At 36.1% G+C, this 18,472-nt stretch overlaps 1 protein-coding gene across 1 annotated transcript in view; it reads left to right on the top strand.

Moving 5' to 3' along the window:
- Positions 1-18,472, top strand: part of Dcc (DCC netrin 1 receptor) — a 1,066,901-nt gene that overhangs the window by 769,946 nt on the left and 278,483 nt on the right. Inside the window, exons 10-11 of the mRNA XM_027949033.2 lie at positions 14,182-14,330; positions 16,471-16,609. Coding sequence (XP_027804834.2) covers positions 14,182-14,330; positions 16,471-16,609 — 288 coding nt within the window. The remainder of the gene's footprint in view (positions 1-14,181; positions 14,331-16,470; positions 16,610-18,472) is intronic.

The raw sequence follows: 18,472 nt of genomic DNA, 5'->3' as shown, positions 1-18,472 counted from the left end.
CTGCTGGATGTGGTGTAAGAGAAAAGACAGCAGTCAAGTGTACTGTTGAGTTCGGACTTCAGAAAGTAGATGAGGGGCAGCTCTGTTTATTGGGATCAGAAAACTGAGGATGTGTAGGGAGGGGAGACATGCTGGGAAAATCAGGACTTATGTTTTTTTAACATGTTAGGTTTGACTGTTAAATGTATCCAGGTATTATTTAATTAGACTGCAAGCTCAAATCAAGAATTTAACAATTCTTTGAACATAAAAATGAAAGAACATTCTTCATATAGGCAGGCCAGTTTCTATTGTAGAGGAACAGTTAGCTTCAAATATTGGCAAAGATGGGCAGTTACTGGAAAAACATGGAGAATTCCACATGTATTGCAGGGTATGCACATTGCCAGGCACAGAAGATGCTTAAATAGTTGTTGACCATAGAGAAGTCCCCGTTTTGGAAATCTTCCTGTCAGGCCTGGGAAGTGTAATTTAATGTGGCTGATACCAGAAAGAAGAGTCCATTAAAAGGAAGACTCAGATCTTCAGCCCAGTCTTCCAGCTGCCAATATTTTCCAAAAAATCCATCCAATAGGGGCAAATCAATGCCAGGGTAAGTATTAGCCGAGAGCCAGCTTGTTTTCTGATGTGTACTTTGCCTATGTTCATTAAAGAGGTGATTGAATTCTAATGGGATGTCAGTGCAGTCTGATCCACAGGTTGATTTTCTATGACTGCATCAGAATTGTACAGACACAAGTCTGGTTTAGGGCCAAGTGAAGGCCACAGAATTAAGAAGAAAATCATCTTTTGGCTTTCAATATCCCTTTTCTATACTTCTCTCATATCTTGGGGATCTTTGATCTTCTGTTAATTAAGGGCACCAAAAATGTAAAACATTTACCCAGTGTTCTAAAGCATACAGCTAAATTCATAAAGAACTTTGAGATGGCGGCTTCTAATCATTGAACTTTACACAGGATAAACATGGGGACCAGAGTGTTTAAGGCCAATCAAAGGGTGAATCAATAAACTGGTGGGATCACTACACTTATGTTGAGACTCTTGGTTCACCAATGATGTTAAACAGCAGGCCTGAAATCATCACAGTTTTCTTTCTGCAATGGAAAAGCATTAAGCAAATAAAAAAGAGGCCTGAGATCTATCTATTCTAGACTGAGATCTTATCTGTATTTTCAAGATATATTTTTGAGGAAGTCATTGGCCCTTTCCCATTCCCACTTTATTCTTATAAAATAAGGATCATATTATATGTATTAATTTCCTAGGCTGCCCTAACAAAATACTGCAAACTGGGTGACTTAAAACAATGGAAATATAACCTCTCACTATCTTGAGCCTAAGAATCTGAAATTCAAGTGTCAGCAGGGCCATCATTCCTCTAGAAAAAAAAGCCTTTCTTGTCCTTTGTGGCTTCTGGTGGGTGTTGGCCTGGTCATCCTTGCATTTCTTGCCCTGACCTTGTATCCCTCTACTCTCTGTGTGTATCTTCACATGTCCTTCTCCCTCTGCATCTGGGCCCTGTGTGTCTACTCCTTTTCTGTAAGACACCAGTCATACTGTATTTAGGATCCACCTTAATCCAGTATGACTTCATCTTTGCTAATTGTACCTGCAAAGACTTTATTCTAAATAAGGCCAAATTCTGAGATTCCATGGATTTCTGGTATACTCTTCAACCCTTTATACTATCCTATAGATGTAGACGTATAAATAACGTGGATTTTTAGTAAGAGTCCATATAGTCTGATTGAACAGTAAGCAATTATTTAGTGAAGGAATTACCTTTTTCATTTCAAAATCATTTTAATCATTGTCTCTCAAGCAAGAAGGAAATATTGGTATTGAGTGATATTTCCAATGTCTTTAAAATCATATCTTCAGAATGCTAACTCTTCCCTGTAGGCTGTGGGACATAGCACTTCCTGAACTGTAAGGAGTGCAGACTGCTAAGGCTGCAGGAGGACACTGATACGCAGAGTCCATAGGCACAGTTGACTGAAGCTGCCAGTGGGATCACAGGAACCACACACTTATGTTTCTACTCTTTGACCTTCAGTTAATAAAAACCCCTGTAATTCTTTCCTCCCAGACACTGATGCCACCATCTGGACTCTGATTTTAACCGTTATGATCTGAAATAGTAATTCCATGTCATTACCTTAAAATCTTTCGACTTCGGCCCATAGCTATTCTCTGTACCTATAAAATATTCTTTGAGCAAGAATCCTGGCCCAACCCAATTCCTACAGAATACATGACAAAATTAAATGTGGCAAAGCTAATAGTGTCAGGGGTGGGGACTGAACCTAGCCTAACATTCCTGGCACACTGTGTGTGTGTGTGTGTGTGGGAGAGAGAGAGTGTGTGCGCACGCGCACAGATGGAGATTAACCATGATAATTTGGGGGGAAATGGTAAAAAGCAAATATTAACTACACTTTAACAATAGTTCTTTAATGAGTTTAATTTTCCATCAGTTCACCATTATTAAAATTAATTCAGAGAATATAATAATGACAGCATATTATTTTTGAAATCCCAACATATTGAGAATAAGCAAGTGTGGGGTGAGTTACACTAAGCTGAGGAAAATTCTAAGTACATAATTCCTACTCCTTGCTATAAATCTCCTCCTTGATCTTAACCCTCAGCTGACTGTCTTTGTTTCCATTCCCTCTTTTAAATGCCTTGTAGTAAAATCAAAACACTACTTCCATTTTTCTAATCAACTTGTAGTTCAGTTCCAGTTCTTAAAAAAAAAATGCTTAGGACTCTCAGAAATGAGTTGATCTCCCTACCAGAGGCACGTTTCATGTTTCATCATTTAATATCATATGTGTACATAAATAACAATATGAGAAATTTAATATCTCACTGACATTTTAGATTATGCCGCAGGGTTTAAATTTAGTAGCTTGTTTAATTTTATCACTTCATGAAATGAATTTATTTCCTCAATGTTCTTATAGTATGTTTATCAATTTCTTTGGAAGTATTGAATTACCCCCCACTCCCCATTCCCATTCAAGAAGTTTTCAAGCATCCTACTAGGGCTGCCCACACCTGTGAAGTTCGGGAAGACAGCCACTAGTCACAAGTGGCTATTGAGCCCTTAAACTGTGACTGGCATGAGGTGACATGTGCTACAAGTGTAAAATGCTGCATGTTAAAGATTTAGTATAAAAAATAATGTATTTTTTAAGATTTTGTATTAATTATATTTAAAAATGATATTTTAGATGAATTGAGTTAAATGTGTTATTAAAAACTAATTATACCTATTTAAGTTTTACCTTTAAAAAATGTGCCTACTAGAAAATTTAAGTAGCATGTATACATTCATGACTCATTATCTTTATATTAGATGATGGTGGCTTATATGTATATCCTTGTGTTTTTTTAATTTATATATGACAGCAGAATGCATTACAAATCTTATTACATATATAGAGCACAATTTTTCATATCTCTGGTTGTAAACACAGTATATTCACACCAATTTGTATCTTCATACATGTACTTTGGATAGCAATGATCATCACATTCCACCATCATTAATTACCCCATGCCCTCTCCCTTTCCCTCCAACCCCTCTGCCATATATAGACTTCATCTATTCCTCCCATGCTCCCACTCCCTTCAGGCAAGAAGTCAAGGAGGTTGTCAGTCTTACATTAAGTTGAATTTTAGAGTCATTGTAATGCAATTTTTCAGTTGGACCATTCTCAAAGCATATATTTTTCTGAAAGAGGTATTTCATTCACATTTCACCATTATATTCCTTACTTTGTTTTTTTAACATCATAGCTGATAACATGAATTAAAGCCATTTCTTTATAATTGATCTGACACTTTATATTACCAATGTAAATAAAAGTAAATGAGGTGAAGAGGGATATTTGGCTCTGTAGCAGCACACTGGTGTTCCTATGCTCAGTTTTACCTAAAGTCTCTCTCTAACTTCTATGAGATGATTTACTGCTGAAGTCTGTCTTCCTGCAGCTATCTCTGAATAAGCCCAAGTCTTCCAAGTGGTTAATAAAGTTCTTATCTTTTGAATACTGAAAATAAAATAAACTTAATCTTCAGGGTGGTTCAGTCAGCAGACCAGGAGCCTTTTAGATGCTTTGTAGAGATACAGGCCTACTAGGTTTTCTGCCCTTTGTGATTATCAGTCTTTTTCTTGCATGCATATATGTGGAAGAGCATTAAAAGTGCTTCTCAGTGATAAATGTCAGGGGAATCACAAAGCGAATATTAATTTCACAATTGTCAGGGTCAGATGTGCACCCAGGTTCATTGTTATTGGAATTTTTATTGTTGCTGCTGTTAGGAAAGGTATTTAATCTTGGGCTCTCCTCCACCCACGTGTCAAGAAAGTAAGTGAGCAGATTTTTTTTTAGTATGCACATACATTGCTAAGAAAGAAGTGCCTTAGCACAGTCCGATTTATTAATTGAGACAATTATTTTGAAGACCTTCAAAAGGATCAAGGTGTCAATTTAGAGGAGCTAAATTGAAGTAGAATAAACAAAAGATCACAAGATCTGGAAACCAGGGTGATGTTCCTGAAAAGCAGGTGACTATATATAGAAAAAGAAAGAGAAAAAAATGTGCAGAAGAAATAAATAAAGAAGGTACATATCTGTGATGAAGACATTCCTAGAAGCAGAGTGTGAAATTAACTGAGAGTCCAAGAAATTAAAAGAGAAGGAAAGATGGAGAAAAATACTAGGTCATGATGATCTATATGGGGATAAATAACCAGCTGGACATGTCTGTATATAGTCAAGTACCTTGAACCCAATGTGGTACTGAAGCTGTGATATTCACCCACGCAAACGCCTACACCCCACATACCTGCCCAGTTTAGTCTCTCCCAGTGCTTCCCATTTCAGAATAGTCCACTAAAATACCCCAGCTGGGCATATCCACATGGTAGTATTCATGCTTGCTTCTGGTATGGTCTTCACTTCCCCATCTCCAGCCCACATCCTGTTGATTTTACCTTCCACACAGCTTCTAGATGCATCCCCTTCACTGCCTCTCCATCTGATTCTCTGATTCTTAAAATATCAAAATCCTCCCAAGACCTTTAAAGACTAGTCTGGCCTGTTGAAATATCTCCTACTTCATTTGGACTCCTCTCCTCCTGGCTCCTGGTGGTCCTGTCACCTTTGACAGTGAGTTCTAGGGAAGTTTTTTTCCCATCAGTTTTCAGAGTGTCTGGCCCTTGAAACATTCGTTAATATTTATTGAGCAATTCATTTGTGCCAGGGATCAATTGATAAATTATTGATTATGAATCTTCACAACAAACCTACAAGCTAGAAATTGGTATAAACCCCATTTTTTAAAGATAATGAAATTTCACTTCAAAGATAGTGAGTAGCTTGACCTTGGTCAAACAGTCTGAGTGAAGGTTCTTAATTTGAACACTGGGTCTCTGGAGGGTATGTTCTTGACTGCTGGTCTCTGTTACTGATGACTTGCTGGATGAGCTTGGCTGGCATTTCCTGAATCAGAGTAGGCCAGAATTCTGACTTCTATGAAACCTGTGTTAGGGGAACAGAGTTCTAAATTTCTTCCTTAATTTATAGTCCCTCCCCAAAGAACCAGTTTACCCAAGGCAGTTGGTTATCTTTTAAGGCCTGGAAATAGATAAACAATAAATTTCTTCCCCAAAGAGATGGTATCATTTAAGGTAGGATCGTTTCGCCACTTTGTAGAAAAAATCTGCTCACTTGACTATCTGCAGAAGATTGCTACTTCCTTCTCTAATAAATGGCACGGGGCCCTTTTATAAAAAGCAATCTATACATGTCATTTATTGCTCTATTAAAACTACAAACATCAGATATTGATTCTTCCCCTCCTGACCATAGTATGAGCCAACTTCAAGAAAGGTTGCTGGGATTTAGTTACATTATCACCATGGGAAACACAGTGGGTTCTGCATGAGCTGAAGACATGTTTCTCTGATGCATATCTATTTATAGAGAGCTGAAATTTTTGTGTAAAGAAATGCAGTCTTGAAGTACACATGAGTCTCAAATCAGTGTAAACCAAGTGAGAGGCCAGCAAATGACCTTTCTGGGCCTTTCTGTTGGTGACTCTTCTGTAAGAATTAAACATCAATGTATTGTCTGCATATTATGGAAATAAAATAACAAAAATGACAGCATGTAGGTTATTTATGAGGAGGTACAGAGGCTCAACTTGTATTTGTGATGACTCTTCAAGGAACTCTGGGCTCTTTCATGAAGTATTATCTTGGCCAGGTTTGGTTTATAAACAGCATTCTGGTCAGGACTCATGGTACACGTTTGGGCATCTGCAGTACAGGGTTTCTCATCTGTTCATGATTTTCAAACAATCCTGAAAATAAAGATAAGAATACTAGTTCTCTTAAGTGTCTATGGAGAGAATGAAGCTTTGCAAAAATTTATGGAACTTGATTTTAGTTTACACTCTATTATCTACAGATTATTTTGTACACTTTGTTTCAAGATTTTCTCAGGAGTTCAGAATTTCTATACCACGGAGCTATTATAGTTTCCTATAATTCTTCCAAAAACTCTGTGATATAGAAATTATGAACTCCTGAGAAAATCTTGTCCACAGTTGGGAGGATTTTTAAACTTTATTACATTTTCCTGAGATTGATAGAACGTTCTTTGATTTGCTGATACCACTCAACAAAACAGTAAAATAATTTAGTGATAACTTCGTGCTATGGGGGAAAGTGTCTTGCTTCCTTAGTGTAAGATGCCCTATAACATCCTTAATTTAGTTCACCTTAGAATTATTCTCATTATGTTAAATTGAAGCTCTCATCACGAAGCCTTTCCTGAAGGACATTTTTCTTGCTATTCACCAACTTGTAAGTTCTGTTCTGGAAAAGCCAACATAAAGACCATTAACCACCAAATTCATGCATATAGATATTTTCTGACTCATTGGATTCATCCTACATTCTTGAACATCTCTGTCCCTTTTTTCATCAGTGTAATTCCTCATTGTTCTTCAAGAAGTGCTTGTAACTGAACCCCCCATTTTACCATCCCTGATTTCTGTAGACTTGTTGACAGACAGGTTTCTGAAACACCTTTGTACTTAATCTTCTGCTCTTAGCCTTGATTATCTAAGTTCTGTTATTGCTCTTCAGGTGTTTGGTGTGTGTTCTCTGTCTTAATACATTCTTTGAAAATTTCTACCATAATAAGGTATTTCAGAGTGCTGGAGAAAGCACTGAATGCTAAGCACATGCAAAATATAATTAGACTTTAAAATAAGCTGCTGCTTTTATCTAAACTTTTCAATCATAATGGAGAGTAACCAGACCTGTGCTATTTGGAGGGGGGGAAAACATTTTTTAAGTAAGATCAGGCTTATATGACATGAAGACTTCATTAATATGTAACATGTAACATGTTTGGCTGGAAATTTCTTTTTAACTTCAATGTTTGGTATTTTAGGTGATTTTTCTATGTCATAAAAACATTTGCCTTAGACATTGCTCGGAAATCTCCAGTTTAAATCATTTGAAATGTCAGCTACAAAGTCAGGAATCTTCACTACACTTTGTATTTCTGGAGATTAGCTTTGTTTCACAAGGTCAAATAGCTTTACATACTTTACCAAGATATACTACTACCTGGTGGTATTAATGAAAAATCTGAGCTACCTTCCTGAAAGAACCTTATTTTGGGGTCAGCTCCTGAAATCATTTTTAGTATCCAACCACTTCAAGCTCTGAATTGAATCATAAGAAATCCACTTTCAGGACGAGCTCCTTTTATTAAGCTGTCAGAAATACCTATCACTTAATATACTGGCATATATATGTGTATATAATATATAAATGATGATATATATCATATACATTATATGTGTTTATCTGTATCTAGATCTATCCTTTACATATTTATACACACATATACACACAGTGGCACAGTTGAGTAGGTCATAAGTTAGCAGAGAGTGCCTATTAAACCCGAAAGCAAAATGAGCAGGTAATAACTGCTTTCTCCAATGAAACCTTGTCAGACTCCTGTGGTTTCATATTAGAAACCTACCCCATAGTTTTTGCTTCTTCCTTGCCAAATTACTGTCATATCTCCTAACTATGTATATAGTTCATTCAAAAAGGGGTTTCATTATGTTAATAATTACATTGCCTGCAGGCTTTTTGATGTTGCATTCCCCATACAGAATAGAAGCAGATTTCATAGAAATATCATTAAAGCTGTTAACTACAGGAGAAAAAAATCGAGGAGGCAATCAAAGCATGCACTTTATTATCAATAAATGCAAGTAGTTTCAGAAATGGCTCACATTTGAAACATGTTCATTGAGGAAATTGTTGGCTATAGAAGCTGTTGCTTAAAGTAAGAGAGCTTTGTGATGTGAATCCATTTGGATCACTTCAGATAATTACTTAGATTTGTTGGTATCCATCTTTTAAAATAGTCTCAAGAAGAATTTTTAAATTAGTAAACTGATAAAATGATAGAATCATCATCAGAATTCTGAATTGAGGGCATCTCAATTATAGGTCATTATTTGAATGACAATACATGTGACAGTTTTTTCTTCCCCTGAATCCACTTACTTTAGTCCTTAAAAAAAGTGTCTGTTAAATGTGTGATTTAAGAACATTAGAACTCCTTGTACTACATTGTCATTTTGAAAGAAACTTTAAATATTCAAATCTTCAACTACATAGCCTCTGACATTAACATTTGTCTTCATTTTGAACTTCCCACTGAGAAACATCAGTGTAATGGCTGAGAGGCATCAGCCTCATTCCATATTATTACAACAGCAGCATGACTTGATTCTTCTAAAGCTTTTTCTTTAAAACCCTTATATTCACATTTATATTTTGAAGGGATTCCTTAAATGCTTGAGGTTTTTTGAGAAACATATATTTCATAAATCATAATTTAGGTATTTCAAAGTCAGTCAGATGAGCAAGTAGGTAGATGAATATTAAATAGAAAAAAGGGGGAAGGGAGAGAGGGAGGGAGGAAGGAAAGGAGGAAAGAAGGAAGAAAGGAAGGAAGAAATTAATTCATTTATGTGAGAGGACTTCTCAATCACCAGAAGCCATATATCTTGTAAAACCTAAAATATTTGGTAAATTAAAACGGATGAATTCAAATGCCTTTGAAATACTCATAATGTGAAAAGTGATATAGCAATCTAGTTTACAGAGTTATTTCAGCTTCGAAAACACTAACATTTTAATAAATGTTATAGATGTCTCTTTAAAATGAAATCATTTCCATAGTTCTTACAATAGCATAAATAGAAACCACTACAAGTCATTCAACGATAATCACCGACTGTCAGAACCAAAGCAAACCAGAGATATTATCTAATTTATCAGGAATTAGAAATTTGGGAATCATAGGCACCAATGATAGAAACTGTGGACCACATTCCTCCAAAAATGTATGTTGCATTTGTGAAAATTGTAATCAATTTCAGAGTGTTCGTAGACTCCTTGATAGGGACAGTTCCCCCTCATACGTAGAGATAAGAATATCATACCTCCTATCATCTATAATTATTCAACTGTAGCCTATTAAACCATGGTAGTTCACTCTCTAATATGCATGCACACATACAGTCTTCCATATGCATATGTGATAAACCATACTATGTTAAAAATTTGACTAGATTTTTTTTTCTTGCTACTGGGAATTGAAACCAGCAGTGCTTTCTTTACCAACAAGCTACACCCCCAGTCCTTTTTATTTTTTATATTGAGACAAGGAATTGCTAAATTGCTAAGGCTGCCCTTAAACTTGCAGTCCTCCTGCCTCATTCTCCCAATCTGCTAGGATTACAGGCATGTGCCACCATGCCTGTAGCTGACTTTTATGTAACATTATTCAGGTTAATATGCAACAAGGTTTCATTACAATGTGCTCTGTTATCCTATAAATTTATATATAGTCAGAAATTAATATTCCCAGTGCAAGTAGTGACACATAATACATCTCATTTATTCCAACATAACTATTTAATTTGTTCTTAGATACAGGTGTTATAATGAATTTGTACTGCAATGCAGTATTGAAATTTTAAAACGTGGTTGGCTAATCTGACATTGATTGATGAGTTACTTGCATAGATTATGTATCTATTCTGAAATCTTTCCATTCTTTGAAAAAACAGGTAACATGAATGGAGATGGAGAAAAATTAGATGCAGTTTGCCACAAAATTATTGTCCAACTGAGGAGATCAGTGGAGACTATTAAAGACATCTTGGAAATGATGAGCAGTTAAGCCCATTAAGTTTCTTGACTGACATGCTAAAATGTAATGAAATGGAGTGCTAGAGCTGTTAACTGTATTGATTTCACATCTAATTCCCATTCTTGAACATTTTTTGAGTCTCCCTTTCTGTTTTCTTGCTTGCAGCTCATATGCATATAACATTACATATGTAAAATTATATAAATTATACTTAAACCCACTTTAAGGGTATAACTGACTAAATGTACAAGTATATACAAGTATATACCTATATACATATAAACCCATCGTTAACATTAAACAATATATTATCCACATATATAAGTCAAGGCTATAATTCAAAGGGAAAATACGAGGGAATTCATGAATCTGAATTTGTAGTGCTTTTGTGAAGAAGAATAAGTATTTAATAGCTACTGTTGAGACTCGCTATCCTGACACAGGAACGTTGTAAAGAAGAATATCCTACATGCAGGCAATATTTTGCTGTAAATCAGAAGGCTGTTGTTTTCTGAAGGAAATATATGTATAATTTGATGGCAATCCATGTTTTGATATTTATATTTATTCAAACCAACATAGAGTTATGACATTTTTATTCTAATATATGAGAATATTAAACAAAATCTACCAATACTATCATATCATAAAATGAATTATATTTTAAGTCAAAAGAGTGAAAGTATGAAACAATTTAATATTGAAGGATAATCTTTTCTTAGGAGAAAAGGCAATTGAAAACTACCACAACAAAAGGAATGTTCTTGTTTGGTTAGTAACTTGTGCAAGCACTTCGGTGGCTTATGAGTACTTGAACTACATGTTCCAGTGGCTCCTTTTTATTTGCAATGTCTATTATTTCTGTTTGAAATCCTTCTGGAAACCCAAGCACACATTTCTCCCTAACAGTGTCCAATGACTATAAGGAAGGTGAACAAATACACTTAATGAGTAAATGGTTAGGGTTGGCACTGGTCATGTGAATGGAGTCCAAATTAAGGTAATAACTGCCTGATATTCTGTAGTCGACAAAAATTAACTACATGAATATAAAGAAGTTTCAAGATGGGGAAAAGGCACAGAAGCCCCACATGCCCATAGTGCTCATAGATGCATATGCCAGCTTTAGTTCTCATCTGGTGTATTGTGAAAACACTATTTCCTGACCAATTGTAATAGCAAAACAAAATCAAATGGGTTATACTACATAGTGTGTTTTAGCCTTCTGACTTTTGGTAACATGAGTAACTGTACATGAAGTCCTTCATTTGACACATTCATTGAATTCTTCCTGTGTAGCGTGCATTGTGCATAATATCGCAATAGAGAAGACAGCTCTCCTATTATTTGTGAAACAAAATGCAATGTTTTGGCCATTTGCCCTGGAAAAAGAGCCAGGACACCAAGCAGTGGTGACTGGGCTTACAAGGGGACGAGTGGGAGTACCCCATAGGGTTACTGATATCCCTAAGGATTATTTTCCCCAGGATCTGACAGAAGTGACCTTGTGGTTGGCATATCTGATTCCCACACCCTGAGTGATTTCCCGGGAGTCTTAGGTAGGCTGTGCTGACACTCCCTCCCCAGATCATTCCCTGCTCTGAACTCTCAACTTGCTCTTCCAGATGCTGAGGTGCTTCACTCTAGGTGGATGAGCCATTCATAGCCTCTCTTCTAGACCATATTTATATCCTCAGGAAATTCACAGAATAGCATGGGCACCCACCCATACACATTTCTTTGCTTCTCTACAAAGCCATTACTGCTCAGGTGCTGAGTAAGTTTAGGTGCAGGATCATTCCTTCCCCTTTGCTCCTTGAAACTTGAGTCCATTTGAATCACATCCCATCACCTCATTGTGCTTTACTGAGCAGGAGGAGCAGACACTTCCCAAACATTATCATCTGTCCCCTTCTCCGAGACATCCACTAGTTTTAGTCTCCCAGTCCTCTGGGGGGTGCAAAAGTCTGGACTTTCACCTTCTTTGTATTACATCTCACCACAGAAATGGGATTTGGGTCATTTTAAAATATGAATAGTTTCTTCCAGATGAAACTACGTTTATGACAAGTAATTCTCTTTCAGTTAAGCTATAAGAAAGCAAGAAGGAAAGCATTGGGCAACTACTTTATACACCACTGGGTCACACCTCTATGTTCTGTGTGAACCGTGTTAAAATCCTAGGTCCCTAACATTCCACATATATCTTCTGCAAGCTCCTGGAATTCAGAGCCTTCATTCCTTTCTCTGTCTTTCTTACTTAGAGGAATAACAAATTTCAAATCAGAAATGTTCTCTTTGCATTTTTTACAAGTATATAAGTAATCACAAAACCATACAAATTATTTGTTTTTATTACTATGCTTTAAAAATTTAAAATACTATACGGTGATGATTCAGGAAACAATGTTCATAGACAGGTTTTTATTTATTTATTTTTTTCCCATGAAGCAAATTGACTTGCTTCATGGTCTCCATGGTCTCATGGTCTCTATTCTTCCACATAAACTAATTATATGGTGTAAACTGTGACATGAGGTAAGACTCCCGGCTGTTCGGTATTGTGCCCCTAACGTTCTCTTTGCAGAATAGGATGGTGTCATAGAAAAACTATCCTTTCCTGGAAGAGTACTGGGGTAGGAACACTCTTGTCTGTCAAATGTCCAACTCTTGGGGACCAAGGGTCCTCCTGTGGAAGAAAGGAAGTTGGCAGAGGAAGGGAAGGCAAGGTCAAACAGAGGAGAAATGGACTGGAATGAGACACATGGAAACTCTGATCAAAATCGGGCGCGTTCAGGGTGGTATGGCCGTAGGTAGACTCTGATCAAAATATCTATGAAAGCACATGTCAATATATAAACATGAGGGTGTGTACGTATGCACACACTCGCAAGTTTCTTATCTCTGTGCCCTGAAAATACATGAAGCAAAGCTGTTAAAAGTAGTAGTTAACAACACCTAGCATTCTGATCTTGGTCCTTAATGCCATTCCCCACTACCAAGAACGAGAAATCATGGGGAAAACATCTGATTCCAGAGCTAAGGTAGGATCAAGATGGTTCAGAAAGAAAGGAAATGCTCCACTAAATGAAGGGACAGATCACAGGGATAGAAGAATGAACTTAAAGAGAAATGAACTTTAAAAGAACTTCACAGGTCAGATCTGGGACAATGTGACCACAAAATAATTAAGGATGATATGACTTATAAACCATGAAAAGGTAACAAAAATAGAAATATGGGTTCTTATAGTAAAAATTTAAAAATTTCTGCATCTTGAAATACCTGGTCAGAAGTGCTGATTATGCAATTGTGGCCTTGTTTTATCTAATTTTGTTAATAAGCAAGTTACTTATGTGTGATTAAGTAAAATAATAGTCATGAGAGAAAATGGAACACTAGAAAATAAAATTGAAATGAATCCTAAAAATAATTTTAAAGAACGAGAGTCAAGCAAGATTTTAAATTGCTAACTTAAATAACAACTATGTGATAAACTATCCATACCTGTCCTGCCTATTTGAATAATAAATGGAAATGTTCAAGTACTCTAATTGTATTTTCTCTCACAGGCAATGGTATATTGGTAGAGTGGAAAATTATTCAGATTAAGAATTTAGATTCAGGATCCCACTCTTTTCTAACATTACCTTAGTTTTAATACTTCTTGGCCATTTTCTTTAAGAATAAAATGAAATAAGTAATTCAATTAATAGAAGCTTTTACTTTATTTTTAAAATTCAGTGAGTCTAAATTTTCATTAATTTTTATATTTTATTTATTGATATCCATGTGGCTCTAAAATTGTACATTTTGCTATTTTTTTTCCTTGAACTAGAAAAGTTGCAAGTTTATTTGTTTTGCAGAAGTGAACCCTTTTATACTAATCAATGTGTTTTGTACACAGTGCAAGTTCCAGGGCCAGTAGAAAACCTGCAAGCTGTATCTACCTCACCTACCTCAATTTTTATTACCTGGGAACCCCCTGCCTATGCAAATGGTCCAGTCCAAGGTTACAGATTATTCTGCACTGAAGTGTCCACAGGGAAAGAACAGGTAGGTAAGGGCATAAGTCACACAGCCTGTCTACTGGGTGGCTCTCCAGCTAGAGAAGAAGGAGACCTGCAAGCTCCTGATACAGTTCACATATTAAACATATTCATTGGATAGTGGATTAGTTCTAAAGTACTTGTTGTTGAAAACTTTAAGCAATTTAATTGAATTCTGTTGTGAAAAAGGCAAATAGACTGTAAGTTGAGGTTAAAAGAGATTGATGCTCATTTTGGGTTTGAATATGCAGTAGCCTGGGCCAATGTAGGTAACCACATTTGTGTGCACCCAGAGATAGTGTACTTTTCCTACTTATGGGAAGGAGGGAATGCATCTGGAGATAGATATATATTGTGTGTGTGTGTGTGTGTATATATATATATATATATATATATATATATATATATATATATCCTTAGCCACATGGCTGTTAGGTTGTTGTTTTTTGTTTGTTTTTTATTTTTCAATTTTTTATTTGTTTTAACTAGTTCTACATGAAAGTAGAATGTATTTATGCACTTTGACATATCATACATAAATGGGGTATAATTTCTCATTTTTCTGATTGTATATGCTATAGAAGCACATCAGTCATGCAGTCATGTATGTGCATAAGGTAATAATGGCTGTTGTTTGCATTCTTCCCTATCAGACTGTTTCTATCCTCACCATCACCCTCCTTCTTGCATTTTGTTTCTAATTTGATATTAACACAGATGCCTGAAAAGAGGCAGATTGGCTGTTAAGGTAAAGCTAGAGTAAATAAGTCTTTGAGAGTGACAAACAAAAGTCAGCAATTCTCTTTTGTGACATTCGTATGACTGTTGAGATATTTACTGCTAGACCATCACCTTCATGTGGAGAAGATACACAGACAAGTGGATAGCTAAATAGCAGAGTGGCCTCAGGATCTGAGTGTGCTCTGTTTTGTGAAGATTGCCAAGAATAAGGTGGTCTCCATGCTTCCACATAAACTGCATTTGCATTAATTTTTACTTCAAATCCTGAAACAGGGGGCTGGAGCTATATAGCACCTGCCTAGTGAATCCCAGTATCACCAAAGAGAGAGAGAGAGAAAGAAAGAGAGAGAAAGTGACCAATCTGAAACAGTTTAGAGTTCAGGTCTAGTTCCAAGTTACATGATAGACAGCATTCAATAAGCTGCTCCTATGTAATCCTTCTTCTTCTTCTTTTTTTTAGCACCAGGGAATAGACCCATGGATATGGGGTGCTTAACCCCTGAACCATATCCTCAGACCTTTTTATTGATTGATTGATTGATTTTTAATTTTGAGACAAAGTCTTTCTAAGTTGCTTCGGGCCTAGCTAAATTGCTGTGGCTGGACTTGATTTTGCAATCCTTCTGTTTCAGTCAGCAGTCACTGGGATTACAGGGATGCACCACCAAGCGCAGATTCCATGCCAATTTTAACTATTATTTTTTTACTACCTCTTTGATTCAATGTTCTATATATTTTAGTCTTCAGTAATTCATTTCCCCAACCTATTTAAAAAAATTCAAAAGCAATGTCACCCAAGGCAGATTGAGTGTGATATGGTCCTGGAGAACTAAATGAGGTGATCCTCTGGTGAGTGCTGGTCTGATCTCCCCAGCAACTTTCACCTTCAGTACTCCATTGACTGCAGCTGTGAAGTGCCAACAGTTTCAGCCTACATCTCAGCATTTGGGGATATACAAACTGTGGCAAAGTATTTGAGAGTTTCAAGAACTGTGGGTACATGTCAGCAAGCAATGGAGCAAATCTATGGATTCTTGGTGAATTATTCCATTTGAAGTGGGAGCCAGTCTCCGTTCCCAGGGCTCTACAGCCACCTTCTGCTCATCAGGGATTTGGTGTGGGTGGAATAACTGTTACCATTCAATGCACTGGGTGGTATTAAACAAATTGGAACTTAATGGCTACAAATAGAGCATAGTGCTATTTTTATAAGGAGTCTATAGAGCAGTGTGGGCTCAGTGGGGGAGTGTGTGTCACAGGTAAGGTTTTACAACTCATTATAGGCTAGAATAAATGTACTTTAGTGAGCAGGAGTCTAATGTCCATTTCAGTGATTTCACAAAAAGGCTACCCTTCCTGCTTTAATGCACCTCCTTAATAACAGTTTTGACGTTTTATGTCTCCAGAATATAGAAGTCGATGGGCTATCTTATAAACTGGAAGGCCTGAAAAAATTCACGGAATATACTCTTCGATTCTTAGCTTATAATCGCTATGGACCAGGAGTATCTACTGAGGATATCACAGTGGTTACACTTTCAGATGGTAAGTGATAAAGAGTGAAATTTCATTCACACATTTGCTATAATAATGAAATACTATTGGCATGTATGTCATAGATTCCATTTTCTAGGCTTCCTGACTAAAGATTTGTGGAATATTTTAACACAAATTAGAAAATTTTGTGAACTCACTTATGTTATTATCAAACTTAAACCTTCTGTCCAGGTATGTACTCTGAGTCAGGATATATTAATAGGTCCTTCTAAAGGTGTGACAGTTGCCTAAGAGCTCAAATAATTTTTGTGCATGTTTTTATTTCTATAAATGCTCTAATGCAAGCTCATTTGTGAGTGGACTAATTTGGCATGCTTCTGTTATTCCTCATTCTAAAGGGCACAGATGATTTAAAGTACAATCAGTACCCCTAAATAGCTCTTAATTTGAAAATATAAGGAATTAGCCCAAAATATCAACCATTAAATGTATAAATAGTAAACATGAAAATGTATATTTTAATTTTACTTTTTCTGATGAATGAAAGATTAGACTTTCTTAATGCTATAAAACAGAGGAAGGAATCCTGGTCAAGAGAATGGATTTGATTAAGCAGTGGCATGGAAAACTAGAGAACTAGGGATAATGAAAGTTGGAAAAATCTAATAAAAAAGTGAAAGTAAAGTACAGCAGAACATGTGGTATGAGGAGACTGAGTGGAGACTCAGGTAGGTTCAGAAATGTAGAGATGACCCCCATGAATCTAAAAAAAAGATAAGAAGCTAGCTCTTTTCTGCAATAATTACCCTTTTAGTTTACTTCTGTAAATATTGATATTTTTTAAAAATCACTATAGCTTGTGACTCTTTGAACAATCTATCATTCTTGAATCTGGCAAAGTATCTGGGTGGACATTGCACAGGGTATCAGTGGAATAGCAAAAGACATGCTCGTGATAAAGGACAGTGCAGAGAGAACACAGGAATGATGCTCATTTTCAATTTCAATTTTAAAATGTGCTTTATATGTAAGGCCACTTCAGTATCATTTTAATGTAATTCTTCTGCCCATCCATCTGATTCTGTTATTGGAGACAGAAAAGAATATTGGCAGAATAAATTATTTCACAACTTATAATTATAAAAATAAAAGAAAAACAAATGAAAATGAATATTTTACATAATTTATGTAGATTTTATTCACACTCTGAACTGTAATGCTGCGGCCTTATTCTCCACTTTGGTTTAAATGTCATAAGTGAGAAAGATAGATTGTTAATCATTAGTCTAAGAATTAGCTTCTGGAAGTGTGCAGTGGTTGAGAGTTAGAAAATGTCTGTCACTAAAACAAAAGCATTTTATGACCCTAACCCCAATAAAAATCACTGTAGAAGAGACACTAAATTGCCTCTACCCGATGCATTTGATAGAAGAAAGCCAGGACTCTGTGGTCCCCTTGACAAGGGCACCCTGACCTCCTTCACATGTATTTCTACAGTCAACTCCTCCCTTCTAATTTCCAATCTAAATCTGCACTCCTGGCTTCCGTGGGCTCATTACCTAGTTCCCTTCTATCCACTTCTATCTAATGTTTTCTCTTTTGTCTTGAAGCTGTTCTTGCTGAGGTCACACACCACATTTTGATGTCTTCAGTCACCTTTAATAGTCATCTGCTTCCCAGTCCCAGTCATAGGGAAACTTCTTTGACTTTTTGTATGTTCTAACAGGTAAATGTTGTGAAAATTAGATTGGCTAATCCATGCAAGCACCTAAAACAATGCCTGACATACATGCAAGCTTTTAATAATACTTATCTATACCCGTAGATATTTGCTTTTTACATTAAATGCTTCTAAATACAAAAGAGGTGTTATATTCATTTCTGCCTTCTTCCTGACTCAGTAAATATTGG

The sequence above is a fragment of the Marmota flaviventris genome, chromosome 16 (genome assembly GCF_047511675.1).
Source record: "Marmota flaviventris isolate mMarFla1 chromosome 16, mMarFla1.hap1, whole genome shotgun sequence".
Classification (NCBI taxonomy): Eukaryota; Metazoa; Chordata; class Mammalia; order Rodentia; family Sciuridae; genus Marmota; species Marmota flaviventris.
This window is presented reverse-complemented; position numbering and strand designations above follow the sequence as displayed.